Consider the following 20,728-nt stretch of genomic DNA (forward strand, 5'->3'; position numbering starts at 1 on the left):
CAGAGGAAGCCAATAGAAATAGTTTTGTTCTGTATCTGGAACCCTTGGATCAAAGCCTCTCGTCAATCAGCTAATCCTTAAGTATTTTTTATGGCAAGCCAGACATTAAGTAAAGAACTAGAGATGCCAAAATGAAATAGAATTTTATTTTCAAAGACCTTACATTCAATGGAAGTAGACGACCTAGAGATTTTTTGCACTTTTGACACCCATCCCCTCACCTAGTAAAGTTAAAAAAAAAACAAAAAAAACAAACTCTCTTGCATCCCCTAAACACTTAGTTCACGATGTTGCAAAAAAGAAAGTTTGATTGAATGAATAAGCTACAAAAGCTAGAAGCCCTGACTTAGCAACCCTGTTCCAACTCTGTAAGGCTCAGGTCTGAGAATTCCTATGGTTAAGGAATGATCAGAAGTTCCCGCCATCAATTTACATTTCAAGGCTTCAGGTATTGTTCTCTGCTGCCCTCTTCTGTCATTTTTCAGTCCTGTCCTCCTCGATCTCATTTGTGGTCAGAAATACTGGAGTGGTTTGCCATTTCCTTCTCCGCATCATTTTATAGATGAGGAACTGAGGCAAACAGGGTTAAATGACTTATCCAGGGACTCACAGCTAGAAAGTCAGGGACATTCATCTTGAATTCAAATCTGCAAATCTTCAAACATTTACTAGCTCCTTGATGAACTCTCCAGGTAGCTAAAGTGAGATACCCAGCAAGGTATCTTGTTTCTTTTAATACTTCAAGGCTTGTTTCTTTCAATACAGTTGCAAGGTGAAAGGAACGTCCAGTTCCTTCCCCCTCCTCCTAAAACCCCATCAACATAGGAGTTTTCTGTTCTTATAAGCAAAGAATAGATCAAAATCTTCCAAAGTTCTAGTTGTCTGGTTGGAGATACAGCCAGATTGAGAACTATACAATAATTAAACTTATTCTCCCTATTTCCCTGCTCGGTATAAATACAATATACTCATCACAGTCTCCTGTTAATATTAGTTTCATGACAATCCTCATCACTAACCTTGAGTTCAGGTAGAGTTACCAGAATCCTACTGCTTCTAACATGAAGGATGGGTGCTCTCCTCCACTCAAGGGAATGTTTTGTTTTGTTTTTTTGTCCAGAAACTATCTATTGTGCCTCATTTTAAGCTCTTGAATGGGAATTATTCCAAATGCCTAAGACTGTCAGTAGTATCTAATTGTTAGCCCTATTTTGAGTAGTGGTTCCCCAGTGGTTCCTAAGGAATAAATACCCATAGACTGATATATCAGTTCAAAGAGTAGATGAGACTATGTTCCAGAATTCACTGTACTATATATTATTGACCTTCAACCTGTCATTCACTTCAGGCATGGAAGAAGTTGGGGGGATGGAGTGTGCAGAGGTGGGAGACTTAGGAGCAGCAGGAATATTTCCTTTTCAGTAATCCTGTGCTCTGTTGGAAGGGGAATTGGCCCTTCCCTCTTGATGTTTACAACCTAAGGTAGAGAAGAGTTCTTCAGTATGGAATAGTAGAAATAACTTGGGTTGTAGTTAGGAGACATGAGTTTAAATTCTAGTTTTCAGACACATAATATTTTAAGTGTGGACAAGCCACTTCACCTTAAAAGCATTTCTTCATAATCTAAAATGGTGATGATAATAGTTAATAGTATTATCTAAATATGGTACAGTGCATCGACTTTAAACTCAGAAAGAGATTAATGGGGACTTAGAAAACTATAGATTAATATTATCTGTGTTAAACAGAATTTTTATTGATTTTGTTAAACAATTTCCAAATACATTTTAATCTGGGTTTGCACTACTGTCACTCAGTAAGTTTTGCAGGATGTAAATAGTTGTCTTGAAAATCAGGAAAACTTGGGTTCAAATAGTGAACCAGTGAATAAATCCATTTATTCAAGCAAATAGTTAACAGAAATTAGTTACACAAATTAGAATACAATACGAATATACTTAGTTAATGAACATCCCCTGTGGGAATGAGAGACAGACAGATAGACAGAGATCCCAATTTTTTCCAGGGAGAAATTCCCCTGAAGTCTCTAGGGATGCATGCTAAAAATCAGAAACAAGTTGACGTGTTGTTTCCCCTACTCACCAGTAAAAGGATCTCTTTTTTTTTCCTACTAAAGAGAATCTATCTGAAACCATATATATATATCTTGAAGCAGTAATGAAAAATGCCTCTATCTCCAAAGCTCTCTTGCTATCTCTATCCCTAATGAAGGCAAAAGAGTTTCTTATCAGCATTCTAGTGCAAAATCCTCCAAGCTATGTTGAGAAACTTGAGTTCTTTTATTTGGTATTATTAATAATTATGAGCCAGTAGTTTTTCAGTACATCAGTCTGCAATTTTGTAGGCCTAAGCACTTTCTCCATTGATACTGATTACATCCCCTTAGTGACAAAGAAGGTGGTCATTCAAATTTTCTTTGGCTTAAAAAAATCAATACCCTGAAGTCAACCTCTTCATGAGCCTTTCAAGATTTAGCTGAACTAGTCTTGGACAACTGCCATACAGTACAACACTGGGCTATGTATTAAAGAACTACACATAGAAAGTAACAAAAAGAAAGAAATATTCCTCCTCAAAAAGACTTCATTTAATGAGTTTTGTTTGGCCAAGGGATGGTGGAAGAGTAGAAGCTCTCAGTAAAATCTTTCTCCCCATAACATAAATTGCATTGGGTTGAAATGGGCCTAATAGTTAATTGGAAACCTGAACAGATTCATTCCCATATTTCCATGTAATTTTGGTGGTTTTAAATTTATTTTAACTGTTTTGATGGTTTTATGGATGGCAGAAAAAAATATAAAGAAAGAAAAAAGAGTAATAAAGGTGAATGGATGGGTGAAGAATAGAATTTTATTTATTTATTTATTTTTGCTGAGGCAATTGGGGTTAAGTGACTTTCCCAGAGTTACATAACTAGGAAGTGTTAAGTGTCTGAGACCAGATTTGAACTCAGGTGTCCTGACTTCAGGACTGGTGCTCTATCCACTATGTCACCTAGCTGCCCCAAAAGCAAAATTTTTAAAAGCCATAACAAGGCCTAGAATGTCATGAACCCTTTTACTTCAAACATTACTTAGAAACTGTGATTATTTTCTCTTGCCTTTCTTATGTGCTTTGTTGGGTTTTTCTTTATTACAGGTGACATGTGGGGCAGATTCTGGACAAATCTATATCCATTGACAGTGCCCTATTCAGAAAAACCAAACATTGATGTGACTCAAGCCATGAAGGATCAGGTGTTTGAACACAATTTTTGCAAATTTTAGTTTTAGCTTCATCTTTTTTTTTTTTTTAATGCTCTCCTGCCTGTCTTATTCTAGTCATTGATATGCAAAGCAGTATAAAAATGTGTGGAGATTTCTAAACCAATGTTTCTAAAACCAAGTTTTCCCTGATGTAGCATTTTTTCCTTTGGAAAATTAGAGCGATACTATTGATATTTTGGCTCTCAGTATCACTGATCTTGAGGATGAAATAGTATTGACTTAGCTTTCAGAATCATTGGCCTTGAGGTCCTTGAAAAATAGGTACAGTATTGATCCTTGTTTCACATCATTCAATTTCAAGTTTCCTCATATTTTCCAAAGAAGATAGTTTCAACTGAAATAATTGTGTAACAGTCATTAGTAGGGTAGAATATGAGACTACCACTTGGACAATTTTAGATAGTTATTAATGTTTAATTTATATGAACTTAAAGCCAGAAAACTTGTCTTTGGAGTGAATAACTCCATCTGCACAATCATTTATTGTATGTTGATTATATAGCAAACAGTACTAGTGAAGGTGATGTGGGACCATCTAAGGAGAAAATCAAATTAGCAGTCCTTTGAGATGTTATCAATTTTTAATCTTAGTCATTATTTGAGAATTGAGAATAATTGAGAATTTGAGATCTATTTGACTAGATCTATAATTTCATTCATTTTGGAAAATCCCAGATAAAAAATGTTCTCCCTATTAATTGAGATCAGCATTTCTACATCTTGTATGTAGTCTGTAGTCTTAGTGCTCTTGACACTGAGAGGTTTATTGACTTGACAAAGATCAAAGAGCCAATGTATATCAGAGGTGGGGCTTGATCTTTGTGTTTCCAAGGTCAGCTCTTTATCTACTATGCCATAGTCACTTTACTATTATCTACTTAGCATAATCCTCACCCAGAGAGAGGACAATGGGAAAAAACAAAGCAAAATATGAGAATGTAACTTTTCTCTGTGACTTAAGGTTACTCTTAGATATTTCTTCAGATCAATGATCATTCTACAGTAGACAAAGCCCATTACTGTGCCATAGACAGAGTTCCCATAGACAGAGTTATCAAAGTTGATAGAGCCCAGTTGTGGTTTTTCCCCCCTACCCCATCCTACTCCCTCCCCAAAGTCTATATTTTCCCACATGCCACTGGGTTGTATCCAGCTTCATAAGATTGGGTAAAACCTCAGGTACCACCATATCTCCCTTTAAATCATAGATAGCTTTAGCAACTTTTTCTAAATGCTCTATATACTAACTTTATGTTCTTAAACCTTTTAGAATTGGAATGCAAAAAGGATATTTGAGGAAGCTGAGAAATTCTTTGTATCTGTTGGCCTCTTTAACATGACCAAGGGTTTCTGGGAAAATTCAATGCTCACGGAGCCTAATGATGGCAGAAAAGTGGTTTGTCATCCTACAGCTTGGGATTTGGGAAAAGGGGATTTCAGGTATTGGTATTCACTGCTCATATTTTTTTCAAAGTGTTTAGTTGGGAGAATAAGTGTAGTTTTATCAGCCCACTGGTTGAGAGAATGGTGGAAAGACGTACCATTTTTTGGAGGCCAAGAAAGTAACTATGTATGGGCTCAGAGTCATAAGTTGTATCTTATGGCATAATATTGCCATAATATGGCATAAAAATATTAATTTTACTTCATTCATGTATGGTTATTGAGCCCATCCCCAATTGATGGGTATCTGATTGGTTTCTATTTCTTTGCTACCACAAAAACTGCTGCTATAAATATATTGATATATAGGAACTTTGTATTTTTGAAGTTGTTAGACATATATGGCTAAACAGTGAAATCGCTGGATTAGATGGTATAGACATTGTGTTACTAATTTAAAATTTTTTTTATTCTTCATTAAATTATAGGATTAAGATGTGCACAAAAGTGACAATGGATGACTTTCTAACTGCTCATCATGAAATGGGTCACATCCAGTATGACATGGCTTATGCTTCGCAACCTTTTCTGCTGAGAAATGGAGCCAATGAAGGGTTCCATGAGGCAGTTGGAGAAATCATGTCCCTCTCAGCAGCCACACCTACACATTTACAAGCCCTTGGTCTCCTACCACCGACTTTTCAGGAGGATTTTGGTAAATTTCACATTTTTTTTTTTTTTTTTTTGCTTCTTCCCCAGTGATGGGGAGAATCCTGTATCCAAAACAACTATATAAAACATCTATAACCACTGATCTGCTAGAGTTCAAAAGAAAGAGGTTTTAAAATGGATGTAATGATATTTTTCTTGTAAAGACTTTCATTGCTTTTAAAATGTCTTCCTTTTCTTTTCCTGATATTGTAACTCTTGTCCCCAAGTAACAAAAGAAATAATGGAATAATTCCATCAAATTAGGCTACAAGAGACCTCAGACACTGACATTGCCCTATTCAGAAAAAGCAAACATTGATGTGACTCAAGCCATGAAGGATCAGGTAGTTTGAACACAATTTTTGCAAATTTTAGTTTTAGCTTCATCTTTTTTTTTTTTTTTTTTTTTATGCTCTCCTGCCTGTCTTATTCTAGTCATTGATATGCAAAGCAGTATAAAAATGTGTGGAGATTTCTAAACCAATGTTGTCATTGGTCAATTGTCAGACATCTGGTTAAAGAATTCATGTAGCTGGAAGGTAACCTTAGAGGTTACCTCATCCAACCTCTCATAGATAAGGAAACTGAGACCTTGAGAGATAATGTGATTTGCCTATGATCATACAGTTAGTGGTAGAACCCAGAATAGGTTATTTTTAAGTTTATGTAATCAGGTTTTGAGAACACTGCACTGACTGCAGGCAGGAGGAGGTTTCTTGAATCTAGCTGTATAGACTTCTAGGAACTGTAGCTTTTATGGATAGCATAAGTCTCCTAGCTTGGAAAGGAAAGACAACGTTCAAAGAAGAAGAAAGGTTTGTGCAAGAAGTTTAATTTCAGTTTCATTGAAGAAAAATTGGTACATGGGATGCCTTGCAATGTTTGGGAGACTGCCCCCCTCTTTCTCTCCCTCTCTCTGTCTGTGTCTGTCTCTCTCTTCTCAATTACACTATCTAGCTGCCCCAGCTTTAACTATTACAAGAACAAACTTTAGTTTTGTTAGTGAGTGCTGTGCTGAGGAAGCCAATATTTTGATTAGGAAGCCACTTTTGATTATGATGGAGGGAATGGATTAGTTTCCTTTGATGCCTTCTACTATCATATAATATATCCCTTACCTGGATCAACCATCCCACTTAGCCTCTGTTTGCCTTAGTCTCCTCAACTTGAAAATGGGGTTAATAATAGCACCTACTTCCCTAGGGTTGTTGTGAAGATTAAATAAGGTAATATTTGAAAAGTGCTTAAAGCTAGGTGGTGCAGTGGATGGAGCACCAGACCTGAAGTCAGGAGGACTTGAGTTCACATCTGGCCTCAGACACGTAACCCTGTGTGATCTGGGGCAAGTCACTTAACCCCAATTGCCTCAGCAAAAAAAAAAAAAAAAAAAAAAAAAAAAAAAAGAGAAGTGCTTAATATTCAGAAAGTTCACAAGGAGCACCTGAGGATGCAATTATAATTTGATTAGTATAATTCTTTAATGGAGACTGCAAAAGACAAACAAAATACAACAAGCAAAACAAAGAAATACACCTCCAAATATTCCAAGCACATATATGTATGTCCCTTTGGTGGTAGGCCGATAGTGATAATTTCAGATACTCCTATGAAATGTGTCAATGGAAAAAGAGTAATGAGTAATCATACTCTTAAACAAGTTTTACTCTCATTTCATTGATGTTATTCCAGGATCTGACCATTTATTATCAACCTTAGATACAATGATTTGTTTTAATCCTACTTGACATTTAAATAGTTCTTCTCTCACATATGTTCTCATTTGATCCTTATAGCAGCTCTTGTGAGATTTTGTTTTGTTTTGTTATTTTTTTTAGATAATATGCAAAATGAAGCTTAACAAGAAGCAGTATGATTTAATAAGCAGAATGATGTAGTAGTAGTAATATCTAATATTTTTATAGCAACTTTGCAAGTGTTTTTCATACATTGTAAAATAATGAGAATATTATTAGATTTGTAGTCAGAGAACACTTGGCTTTCTGATTTACTGTCTGCATGATTTTAGGTTTTACATTGAACCTCTATGGCTACGGTTTTCTCAACAGTAAATTAAAGGTTTGAACATGATGGATTTCAATCTTCTCCCAGGTATAAATACTATAACTGTGTGTAGTTAAGAGAGAGAGGAAGATTTGAGATTCAAGCAAAGAAAGACCTTCTTTCTCTTTGTGACATTGCCCCTTTTCTACTATATTTAAGATCTTTGATTCTTACAGATATTGTGAATAATAATACGTTTCACTAAAATAGGGAGAGAGTATTATCTAGTAATTAAATCATTCATCTGGGGGCCAGAAAACTCCACTTTCATCCCTTGGGAGGTGAGAGGTGCTATACTACATGATAGTTAGGCAAGCCATGTGACAATGAGAGAATAGGGATAATATATACAGGGGTGTTTTAAGATGAAAGCATTTGGGAACTGTTACCAGAAAGAGACTTAATAGAAATGAAAGTCAGCCAGAGAACATTGTACACAGTAACAACAATATTATGTAACAATCAATTGTGATGGACTTGGCTCTTTTCAACAATACAGTGATTAAAGGAAATTCCAATAAACTTGTGATTGGAGAGAGCCATCTCTATCCAGAAAGAAGACTATGAGAACTGCATATGGCTCAAAGCATAGAATTTTCACCTTTTTGTTGTTGTTTATTTTCTTGGGTTTTTTTTCCCCTTTCTTGTGTTTTTTTTCTCTTTTGATCTGATTTTTCTTGTATAGCATGATAAATATGGAAATATCTTTAGAACAATTGCACATATTTAACTTATATTAGAGTGCTTGCTATCTTGGATGGGAGAGGGTGGAAAGAGGAAGAAAAATTTACAACACGAGGTTTTGCAAAAATGAATGTTCAAAACTATCTTTGCATGTATTTAGAAAAATAAAATACTATTTAAAATTTTTTTTATTAAAAAAAAAAAGAAATTAAAGTCAGTCCTTGATTGTTCAGGGAGTGATTGTCTAAGTAGGCTAAGAAAAGAGGTTATTCAAAAGATCTCTAAGAGTGCTATTAGACCTACAATGCTATGACTGACTTTTTTTTTTTATTATAGCTTTTTATTGATAAAACATAATACATGGGTAATTTTTCAACATTGACCCTTGCAATCACTTCTTTTCCAACTTTTCCCTTCCATCCCCTCTCCAGATAGCAGGCAATCTCATACATGTTAAACATGTTAAAGTATATCTTAAATACAATATATGTGTACATATTTATACAGTTCTCTTGCTGCACAAGAAAAATCAGATTTAGAAAGGTAAAAATAACCTGGGAAGAAAAACAAAAATGCAAGCAGTTCTCATTCATTTCCCAGTGTTCTTTTGCTGGGTATAGCTGGTTCTGTTCATCACTGATCAATTGGAACTGAATTGAATCCTTTCATTATTGAAGAGAGCCACGTCCATCAGAAATGATCCTCATATAGTATTGTTGTTGCCGTGTATAATGATCTCCTGGTTCTTCTCATTTTACTTAGCATCAGTTGATGTAAGTCTCTCCAGGCCTCTCTGAAATCCTCCTGCTGGTCATTTCTTACAGAACAATAATATTCCATAACATTCATATACCACAATTTACCCAGCCATTCTCCAGTTGATGGGCATCCTCTCAGTTTCCAGGTTCTGTCCATTACAAAAATGGCTGCCACAAACATTCTTGCACATACAGGTCCCTTTCCCTTCTTTAATATCTCTTTGGGATATAAGCCCTAACACTGCTGGATCAAAGGGTATGCACAATTTGATAACTTTTTGAGCATAGTTCCAAATTGCTCTCCAGAATGGCTGGATCTATTCATAAGTTCACTATCAGTATCCCAGTTTTCCCACTTCCCCTCCAACAATCGTTATTGCCTTTTCCTGTATGACTGACTTTTTAAAAAATACTATTTTATTACTAGTTGGCTCAGTGAATAAAGAGCTGAGCTTGGATTAAGGACAAACTGAGTTTAAAGCTAGCTTTAGATAATTACTAGTTTTGTGACCCTGAGCAAGTCACTTAATAGCATTTACCTTCCAGAGTTGTGAAGATCAAATGATATAAAATTAGGAAAGGACTTAGGACAATGCCTATTACATAGTAGGTGCTTAATAACATTTCCTTCTTTCTTTTCTTACTGGTACTTCCATTGGAGAATTTAAAAAAAGATCAGGGGAAGTAGGTGACACTTCAGGATAATGTTCACTTTGTTGTTGCTTACTCGTTCCATTTTGTCAGATTCTTTGTGACCCCATTGATCATAGCATGCCAAGTTCTTCTATCTTTCACTATTTTCTGAAATCCATACAAGCTCATTACATCTATTATACTATCTATTCATGTCGTCCTTTGTTGTCCCCTTTTCTTTTATCTTCACTTTTTCTTTTTGTTATCTTATTAGTGGCTAAAATGTCTAAGCTTCTGCTTCAGTATTTAACTTTCTGGGGAATAACCTGAATTATTTTCTAAGTATTGATGATTGATTTGACCTTGCTGGCTAAGAGACTCTCAACAGTCTTCTTCAGCACCACAATTTAAAATTGTTATTAGTTCTGGTGAAAAATGGAGTGGGAAAGAAGGTAGAAACTAATTATATTACTTATGTAATCAAATTGGGTCTAACTTCTATATCAGAGATAATAAAGAATTGGTTGTATTACTTTACATATGATTTTTTATCATCTAATAAAAAAAAGTTTGTGTTGAAGAGTAATTAGTATTTGTGGTAGAAGATATTTTTAATTCAAAGCATAAGTTGATACCCTCACCTTACTATTATTGATTTTTTTTGTTATTTTAACTTTCAGAAACAGAAATAAACTTCCTGTTCAAGCAAGCCCTCACTATCGTTGGAACAATGCCTTTTACTTACATGCTAGAGAAATGGAGATGGATGGTTTTCAAGGGTGAAATTCCCAAAGAGAAATGGATGAAAAAGTGGTGGGAGATGAAGTAAGTTAATAAGTATTTGCTGAGCCTTTGCTGTGGGATGAAGCATTATGTTAGTGGCTTATATAGCGAAATATAAGAAAAAGATACCCGTCTTCAAAGACAGGCACAATCTTGCTAGAGAGTTAGAAATTTTTGGTACTTTGTTGAATCCATGGGCACCAACTCCATAGATACAGATCAGCTGACATAGTTGACAATCTTCTCATTCAGTATCATTAATTCCTGTCCATGTTTTCTCATAAATCCAACACAGAAGTTCTATTTAAGTACTGTGAGAAGCCTTTCTGGGGTTATTTTTATATCTCTTTGGCATCAATATGCCACTTTTACTGACCATCTTTTATCCCATTCTTGAAGTAAGATGTTGAAAAAAAGTAATAATAATATATTATGTAATATATAATGCATATATTATAATATGTAATAGCATGTAAGTGCCCAGGAGTGACATAGGAATTTAGGAGAGAGAGAAAAAGATAAAGGAAGAGAGAGAAGGGGAGAGAGGGAGAGAGACAGCAAGATAAAGAGAGAGACATACAGACAGAGAGAGTGCCAGAGAAGAACACCAGTTCAAAAGTGAAAAATTAATTTATATGAGTCCAGATCAACTCAATGGATTCTTTTTCCTGACAGAATTAAGGATGTGAATTGGTGTCAGAGAGCTCAGCAAGGGCAATCTTATTTATGAGATTCTCATCTACAATTTGTCTCTTAAATGTATTTTCATTTTAAAGGAAGCAATTTGATTGAATCTATTATTTCCTAAATTGCCAGTGCTGAGAAGAAGGCTAGATTTGAAGGCAAAGGTTAAGAATTCAAATCTCATTTTTGCCACTTAGGCACTTTGAGACAAGTTGCTTCCCTTCTGAGGTTTCATTTTCCTCATCTTTTTTTTTTTTAAAGATTGAATTAAATTACCTCAAAGGAACTTTTAGCTTTAAATCTATGATGCTGTTTTTAAGACGATAATTCATCTCCAAGAGCATATAATCTCATTGGGGGAGAATAGATTAAACAACTGAACAATGCTTGTGCTGTTGACAACTAGAGAATATTTTGCTAGTTCCTATTCAAAATTATCAAACATTATAGCTAATGATATTTGTGATAGTTTAAAAAAAATACCATGTCGGTCTCAATTTTCTAGCTGTCCTTATTATCTTATTTTTATGTTTTCTAGAAGAAGAAAAAAAGTTTTCAGTCTAATAAGAATGAAAAGTACATTTGATTTTAATATAGGATAAAATATTTTTATTTTTACTGCTATTTCTTTTCCTCTGATGAGACACCAAATTAAAGTTATATGGATCCAGCATTGATAGAAGAATCTGAAACTAGCAAAGAAATAACAAATGTTATAAAAGCTTACAAATGTTGAATTAATTTTAATGTTAAGTTTTAATGAAGGAAAGTCTATTGATGTCCTATTGAATGTGTGAAGCAGCCTTATTTATCTAAATAAGAATGATATAACTAATGTGTAATGAAGACATCGATTGTGATTTGTTCTGTTTGGCCTGAGGTGAGAGATTAGTCAGGTATCATGGAAAAAAGCTAACAATTCTGAGAAAGACTTATTTCTAAATCTTGTTAATTTGATTCAATGTGATTCTATAGTGACAATTTCCTTGAGTAATCACCTCTAAAATTATTTAATTTTGGTCTTAACACGATGTTGTGCAACAAATGATTAGTCTCTAATGAGAAAAATAGTTTCAAAAATTGCTGATGACAATTGTATAAATTCTATGGTCAAATATTCACATTGGGGCCCTTTTTTGGTAATGACAAACTTAGTCCAGTTGAATATTTTTTGTTCAGATACTATAACACTTGATGCTCAGTAAATCAATAAATGTCATCCTTAGCATTCTCATTGGCTTTTTACCAATTATACCTTTTTAAGTCATCATTCTCTTTGACTTTGACACTATCCATCACTCTTCCTTTCTTGCTATTCTTTTTTCTAGGTTTTCAGGACACCCCTTTCCCCTGGTTTTCCTTCTTCCTATCTGACCACTCTTTCTGCATCTCTTTTGCTGGATTCTGATCCAGATTAGACCCTCTAATACAGGGGTCCTCAAACTTTAAATAGGGGCCAGTTCACTGTCCCTCAATCTGTTGGAGGGCTGGACTATCGTAAAAACAAAAATTTTGTTTTGTGGGCCTTTAAATAAAGAAACTTCATAGTCCTGGGAGGGGGATAAACGTCCTCAGCTGCTGCATCTAGCTCTCGGGTCATAGTTTGAGGACCCCTGCATAGGTCTAATAGGTGTCCCTATATTCTCCCTATATTCTATTTCACTTGGCCATCTCATCAGCTGCCATGGATTTAGTTACTATCTATATCTTAAATCTTCCTATCTTATCTTAATCTTTCCTTTGACCTCCAGTTTCACATCTCCAACTGCCTCTCAGACATGTCAAACTGGATGTCCAATAGCTATCTTAAATTCACCATGGCTAAAACAGAGCTCATTTTCCCTCCTAAATTCTTCCTTCTTCCTTACTTCCCTATTACTGTAAAGGGCAACAACATTCTTCCAATCCCTCAGATCCATAACCCAGAAGTTATGGTTGACTTCTCATTCTCTTACCACTACCATCACTCTCATTTAAGCTCTTGCCAGGATGTGTCAATTTTACCTCTGCAAACGCAATTTGATTATTTTTTTTTAGTGTTATGTAAACTAATTTTACTTTTATGAAAGACAGTCTTGTGTGAAATGCAGTAATGGGTAAAATTTCACAAGAAATAGGGATCCAAGTGAAGTCTTGAAATTACTATTAGTAGAATGATCCCTGCTGTAAAGCAAAACTATCTTTTTTCTTTTTCTTCTTCTTTTTTTTTTTTAGCTTTCCAAAAGATTATTGAAGCAATTTATCTCACTGATGCTAAAAGAAATTCTGAGACCTTCTCCATGACCTAAATTCGTTCTTCAAACTTCATTCTCAACTTATTTGTAATAAGACAGAGATAAAAATTGTTTTTTTTTTTTTTTAAATTTAATAGCCTTTTATTTACAGGATATATGCATGGGTAACTTTACAACATTAACAATTGCCAAACCCCTTGTTCCAATTTTTCACCTCTTACCCCCCACCCCCTCCCCTAGATGGCAGGATGACCAGTAGATGTTAAATACATTAAAATATAAATTAGATACACAATAAGTATACATGACCAAAACGTTATTTTGCTGTACAAAAAGAATCAGACTCTGAAATATTGTACAATTAGCTTGTGAAGGAAATCAAAAATGCAGGTGTGCATAAATATAGGGATTGGGAATTCAATATAATGGTTTTTAGTCATCTCCCAGAGTTCTTTTTCTGGGCATAGCTGGTTCAGTTCATTACTGCTCCATTGGAAATGATTTGGTTGATCTCGTTGCTGAGGATGGCCTGGTCCATCAGAACTGGTCATCAAGAGATAAAAATTGTTAAGTCATTTCAGTCATGTTTTCTTGGCAAACATACTAGATGCTATTTCTTTCTCTAGATCATTTTACAGGGGAGGAAACTGAGGCAAACAGGATTAAGTTAACTGTCCAGAGTCACACAGCTAGTCCATATCCGAGATTTTGGACTCAAAAAGAGTCTGTTTGGACTAAAAAGACTCAGTTTTCCTGATTCCTACCCTAGCGCTTTAACTACTGTGTTGCCTAAATACTCCACAGAGAGCTGAAAAGCTTACAACAATCTTTTAAAAAAATTATTTTATTTTATTATTATTATTTGCTGAGGCGATTGGGGTAAAGTGACTTGCCCAGGATCACATAGCTAGGAAGTGTTAAGTGTCTGAGGCCAGATTTGAACTCAGGTCCTCTTAATTTCAAATCTTTTTGTTTTGAGAAATAACCCAGAATAATCTGTTTTTTAAAAAGGCTGCTGATGAACTTGATCCTACTACTAGTTGGTGTGGGAGATTTGGCTTATTCTACTTCCTACCAGTGTTGATTTATCCCTCCTTAGACATCTTGGAAGTTCATCATATAAATGCCAGACTTCTGGGATACTGAATTAGGATAATCCACTTAAACTCAGAACTCTGGAACTTGAGAGATTTATCAGAATCATTTTGCCTAGATAACTGAGGTAATAGACATATATCAACAACCATTACTTTTTTGCAGTCTTGGACAAGGTAGATGGCACAGTAGATAAAAGTGTTGGACCTGAAGTCAGGAAGAGCAGGGTCAAATATGGCCTCAGACACTTCCTAGCTATGTGACTCTGATCAAGTCACTTAACCCTGTTTGCCTCAGTTTCCTTATGTAAAATGAGAGCTGAAGAAGAAAATGACAAACCACTCCAATATCTCTGCCAAAAAAACTCCAAATGGAGTCATGAAGGATTGGATGTGACTGAACAATAATAAAACTACTACTTTTAGGTTTTTTTTCTCCTTATTTTCAAGGACAGTGAAAAAATGGGGAATGATAATTCAAATCCTGACTCTTTGTAATTGAGGCAAAAATTCAGTTTCCTGGAAATATTTGATTGATAAGATAACTTATTTTATGAGAACTGTGGATAGATAGAATTCAGGAAAAGTTGGGAAAAGAACTACCCTTTTCTTGAGACTATCCTCAGTATGAATCTCTTTAAGACAGCTTAAAAATCAATAAATCTTCCAGTATCCCCTTTATTTGACACTGTTTACTCTTTCTTTTGCTCCTTATTTTATTTTACACGCAAAAATTTGAGAATATCTTTTCTGTTGGATATTGATATATCTTCTTTTATACAAATTGTTTAGAGCATGACCCAGTCAATTAACACACTGACTTGAATGATTGATACAGGGAGGTATATAGGCCTTGTTCTTATCCACTTCTGATTAATTCAATCAAAAAAAGTTGTTAACTAGTCACCAGAACTAAATGGGGGTGGTTTCAACCCTACATTTACACTGATGGCAAATTTGAATTTCAAACATATTCTGCTATGATACTAAAGAAGAGATGGAAAGAATTTCTTCATTTCATTCACTCCTAAAATCTGTGACTGACACTGACCTGAATAGTTGGAGAGAATTATATTTACTCGTTCCTGAGCTAGATGTGGTAAGGGTACAGCTAGGTAGCCTAGTGTAAAGTGCTGGACTTAGAGTCAGGATCTGGCTTTTTAGACACTTAATAGCTCTGTGACTCTGAGCAAGTTATTTAGCCCTGCTTGCTTATAAAATGATGTGGAGAAGGAAAGGGCAAACCAGTCCAGGTTGCCAAGAAAACCCAAGTAGGTTCACAAAGATGTGAACACAATTGAAATAACTAAACTACAATAAACTTAGTGACTCTTGACTCTAACCCACATTTTTAACAAAAATTTAGTAAAATTGTGATTGCAATGGGAAAAGAACTGAGCTTGGATGTTAGCAGGAATGATATGAAAATCAGGAACAATACATTTGGAAGCTTAGGCTGATTGTTTCAGGGTTATGGCAGATGTGCTCCTAAAGATTATACTACAAATGCCACCAGACATTGGCTTGATTTGAGCTTCACAAGTCCATATGCAATATTGCAAATAGCAAGCTGTTTATGTGAAAAATCTATTCAAAATTATTATATGTAAAAAAGCAAACTAAGTAGGCTAATATCCCACCAATGCCTTTAATTACTCATGATTTGGTCTATTGAAAACAAATTTGGCTTTATCAGTTAATTGTAGTGATGTGGCCAGAACACCTAGTAAGTGTCTCATTTTCTAGGATAGGAAGTTAAGAAACTCCTATCTCTTTTGGTCAGTTTGGTATATTAGCTCCTTATATGGGTAAAGACAAATGTCATGAAAATTAATTGAATCTTTGTAAATGTCTGGTACAAAGTATTAAGTACTACAGCAAAAACTTGTTCTAAGTTTAATTTTTTAACACTTGATTTTTAAAGTAAATTTAATTGTTCAATTGTTTAAAGCTAAGTTTTAGTTAGATGAATAAAAAGAACACCCTTTCCTTGGTTCATAGTCTAATGAAATATGTCATAATCTGAGAGAAATGCTTGAGACATTGAGAATTGACTTATCTGGGTCTTGAACTTGGGTTCTCCTGACTTGAGGGCAACCCATGATGTCTTGCTAACTCTCTTTGATTCTTTATAGTCTGCAAACGATGACCCCAGAAACCAGATCCGTCCTGCTACCTGTTTTTGTGTGACCTAAGAGAAAAGAATAGTTTTTATATTTTTAAATAAAGGTTTTATTGGATTTTAAAATGTAAAAACCATTCTTAGTTTGAAGGTAGTATAAAAGGGATTTAACCCATGATCTATATAACTTGTCAAACTCTTTGTCTTATGCCAACATCAACATCATTATCATCTTTGTCATTATTATCAATAGCATTGTGGCTTATTGGGCAATATTCATTGTCTTAGATAGCTATTTACTTTGCTTCTGATGAAGAAAATGTTCTCACTCTAAAATTCCCTTCTTTTTTTCTCCCAAGGCGTGAGATAGTTGGTGTAGTGGAGCCCCTACCCCATGATGAAACCTACTGTGACCCTGCTGCTCTCTTTCATGTTGCTAATGATTATTCTTTCATCAGGTAATGTCTTTATTCTCATAGCTTTAGGTGTTGCTTCTGTAGACAATTGACTATAATGCGTCAGATAACCTTTGACAGTCTGATTAAACTGATAGATCTCTTCTCAGAATTTTTTTTTAATGCAAACAATAGAACATACAGAATTATAAAGAAAAAACCCCAATTATATTGAAATAAAAATGTATTTTTTTCCCATCCAAGTTCCTGGATTCCAGGTTAACAACTCCTGATCTTGTTTAACCTCCTCATTTTATTTTAAAAAAATTTAAAACATTTTTTTTGAGTTACATATAAAACAATTCTTTCATTTGTTTTTTAAAACTTTTGATATTCAAGAAGGAATCTCTCCTTTCTTCCCTGTTCACCCCCTTCAATTAAGAAGGCATATGTGAAGTTATGCAAAACATTTCCATAAAAGTCATCTTGCAAAAGAAAATGTTATCCATGTACAAACAAACATATATAGGACATTGGAGAACAGAGGGAAGATCCTAGAATTAAGGGAGATAGAAGTTAAGATTTTAGCTGAGCCTTGAAGAAAGCCAGGAGGCAGAGATCAGAAGGGAGAGCATCCTAGACAGTCACTGGAAATGTCTAGAGTCAGGAAATGGAGTATCTTAAATGTGAAGAAGAACAAAGAAATTACTGTCATTGGATTTCAGAGTATGGTATGAGGAAGAAGAATGTAAGGTATAATTTAAACTTCCATGTCCTATTGTGGTGGTCCTCAAGTAATTAATTTTGAGATTGTTGTTTGTTTCTTGTATAGATATTATACAAGGACTATTTATCAGTTCCAGTTCCATGAAGCTCTTTGTAGAATTGCTCAGCCATCAGCTCTTCTTCATAAGTGTGACATCACCAACTCAACTGAAGCTGGGAACAAGTTGCTGTAAGAAATTGTTCCCTTTTTTCCATTTATTCATTCTCTGGTATGACTCATTTTTAGGTGTAGCTTTTCATTTGATTACCTTTCTGAAAAAGGAAGGGAAAAAGAACCCATCTTAGGGTTTTTGCCCTAAGATGAGTTCTTTTTCCAATTATTTATGTTATAGATGTTCAGTTTTTAAAGAGGTAGGAGTGAATGACATTGGATGGTTGGATCTCACTGGGAGAAGATACTCTCTGGTATCACAACTCCAGGGCTTTGGAGGATATAGATCCTCATATAGAGGGATATAGAAGGAACACAGACATGGGGTAGATATGGATAGGAGAAAACCCCCAAATCAAAAGGACCTTGTTTATTTAACAGCCTAAGAAGGAAATTTAATTTAGGATTGTTCATTTGGCTGCAGAAGTAGAATCTCCCAAATGGCTTTAAATATCTTCCCAATTTTCTTTTTGTGTACAGTACTATGCTAAGCATGGGAAAAGCAGAACCTTGGACAAAAGCATTAGAAAGTGTTGTAGGAAAGAAGATGATGGATGCAGGACCATTGCTCACATACTTTAATCCCTTATTAACATGGCTGAAAGAACAAAACAGAGATACTTCTGTGGGTTGGAATCCTGCCTGGAGTCCTTGTAAGTACTAGATAATCATTTCGGAGCTTAAGTTCTTCTGTTTTCTACTGTCTCCTATCAGTAATTCCATATACATAATATAATACCTTCCACAGATGAAGTGCTAAATAAATATTTGGAGAATGAATGGATAAATATTAGATTATCTCTGATGGTGTTCATCTCCTATTCTGTGCTGTGCACATAGTGCTCATATAATGTTTACTGATTGATTCTTTACCTGTGAAATGATGGGACTTATTAGTGATTGTTAGGTTCTTTTCCACTTCCAAAGTTCTATAATTCTTCACTTGATATAATCATGGATATTGCATTAAATATATTTTAAGACCCAGAGTTTGAAAGTGAGGAAAGGAAGAGGAGGGAAGCCATAATTGTTCTCCTAATCTTAACTGTTGCTCCCACTCACTTATCATTTTGTATACTAAGGAAAAAGGGATAGAGAAGAAAAGGGAAAATGGAAAGAAAAAGAAGAGAACAGAAAGTGGAAAACAACATGTAAAAATCATTCTAGAAAGTGGACTTGTCTTAGAAGTAGGAAAGAAAGAATTGAAGTTGCTAAAAAACAAACAAACAAACAAAAAAAAAACCCTGATAACTTTTTCCTTGCCCTCACTGCCTACTTTCCTAATTCTCCATTTCATATCCCAGCATTGGGGAAAAATGAAAGTACAACCAGATATGATAGTTTTCCTACTGCTCAACCTTGCCATTTCTTTTAAATCAGATTATGACCACAGCATCAAAGTGAGGATAAGTCTGAAATCAGCATTTGGAGATGATGCAGTAAGTAACCTGGATAGCTTTTCCCATTATTTTTCTTGTTAAGTTTTCAGAAAAATGGCCTGATAAGAAACCACCAGTATATCTAGAAAAGTAGAAATCATATTCTTTTCCTAATAACTTCACCCTGTGGATTTTTTTCCTTTGGAAAGGGACATGGTACAGTCAATAGAGGACTGGGCCTGGAATCAAAAAGATTCATCTTACTGAGTTTAAATCTGACCTCAGATAATTACTATCTATGTGATCCCTGGCATATCACTTAACTCTGTTTGCCTCAATTTTCTCAACTGTAAAATGAGCTCTAGAAGGAAATGGCAAACCATTCCAGTTTTGGTTTTTTTTGGCCAAGAAATCCTCAAGTGGGGTCATGAAGAATCTCACATGACTGAACTGGAAAGAAAAAAGCTGGAGAGGATTCTGGACTTAGAGTCAGAGAGTTAAAGTCTCAGCTCTGCCATGATCTGTATATCTGTGTAATGTTGGACATGACACTTAAATTTTTTGAATTTCAATTTTTCTATCTACTAAATAGGGTGAGAGAAATAATAGCATTCTTGACTATCTCCCAAAAGTGGTTAATATCAAATGTTATATATGGAAAGAGCTCTCTCTAAAACATTAGGTGATATAACTTAATACTTGTGAGTTGGTTTTTTTGGTTAGTATTTGTTACAATCTCTTGAAATTGTTATGGTAATCAATAAGATTTCTGTGTTAAAGTACAAAATTTATGTAAATAAGAGCCAAAGATACTATTGTTCATTTCAGAGTAAGATGTTGTTTACCCACTGTTAAGGTGGTTGGTAAACTGCTTCAATTACCTTACTAAAAGAGGGAATAGGTTTTCTTTTAGTCAGTTACTTTTACAATGATATACATATTTGAGAGTTCTTCCAGGTAGAGAAATAAGTATGTCAAATTAGTTTCATTTTTGAATCTTTCTAGTGTTAGAATTAGTGTTTGTTCTAGCTATGTTACCCTGGGCAAGTCACTTAACCCCAATTGCCTCAGGGGGAAAAAAGAATTAGTGTTTGTTACGGCATATTTTATAGGACCAAATTTTTGTTCACCTGTGTATGACTTCATGACCTTATTGGAGTTTTTATTTTGACAAAGATATTGGAGTGGTTTGCCATTTTGTTTTGATCTCATTTTACAAATGAGGAAACTGAAGCAAACATGGTTAAGTGATTTGCCCAAATTCACACAGCTATCAACCTTAGATTTTAATTTAATTTGATTAGGTAAGATTTTAATTTACAAAGATAAGTCCTCCTGACTCCTGGTTAAGCATTCTATTCATTTCCTCAACTAGCTGCCTAGAGTTCAATTGGAAATAAAAATACAAATACAGGTACATGGCAAAAATTAGGTTCTAGCTTTAAGAATCCAATAAAGAATAGTTTAAATATAGACCTGTTTAGGGGTTGATCAGAAGAGGAATTCAAGACTAGCATTAGCCTTTGCAGGCTGGCTCAAATGCATGAAATTTGGAGTCAGAGATCTGAGTAGGAGAAATAGAT

The 20,728-nt window shown here is 34.7% G+C and overlaps 1 protein-coding gene across 1 annotated transcript in view; it reads left to right on the forward strand.

The window, feature by feature from the left end:
• The window catches only part of ACE2 (angiotensin I converting enzyme 2), a 54,383-nt gene that overhangs the window by 24,819 nt on the left and 8,836 nt on the right, over window positions 1-20,728 (forward strand). Inside the window, 8 exon segments of the mRNA XM_031958965.1 lie at window positions 3,160-3,257; window positions 4,558-4,727; window positions 5,159-5,385; window positions 10,198-10,342; window positions 16,794-16,892; window positions 17,662-17,784; window positions 18,247-18,419; window positions 19,147-19,205. Of these exon segments, the coding sequence (XP_031814825.1) occupies window positions 3,160-3,257; window positions 4,558-4,727; window positions 5,159-5,385; window positions 10,198-10,342; window positions 16,794-16,892; window positions 17,662-17,784; window positions 18,247-18,419; window positions 19,147-19,205 (1,094 nt within the window).

Source organism: Sarcophilus harrisii, chromosome 3 (assembly GCF_902635505.1).
Source record: "Sarcophilus harrisii chromosome 3, mSarHar1.11, whole genome shotgun sequence".
NCBI classification, from domain to species: Eukaryota; Metazoa; Chordata; class Mammalia; order Dasyuromorphia; family Dasyuridae; genus Sarcophilus; species Sarcophilus harrisii.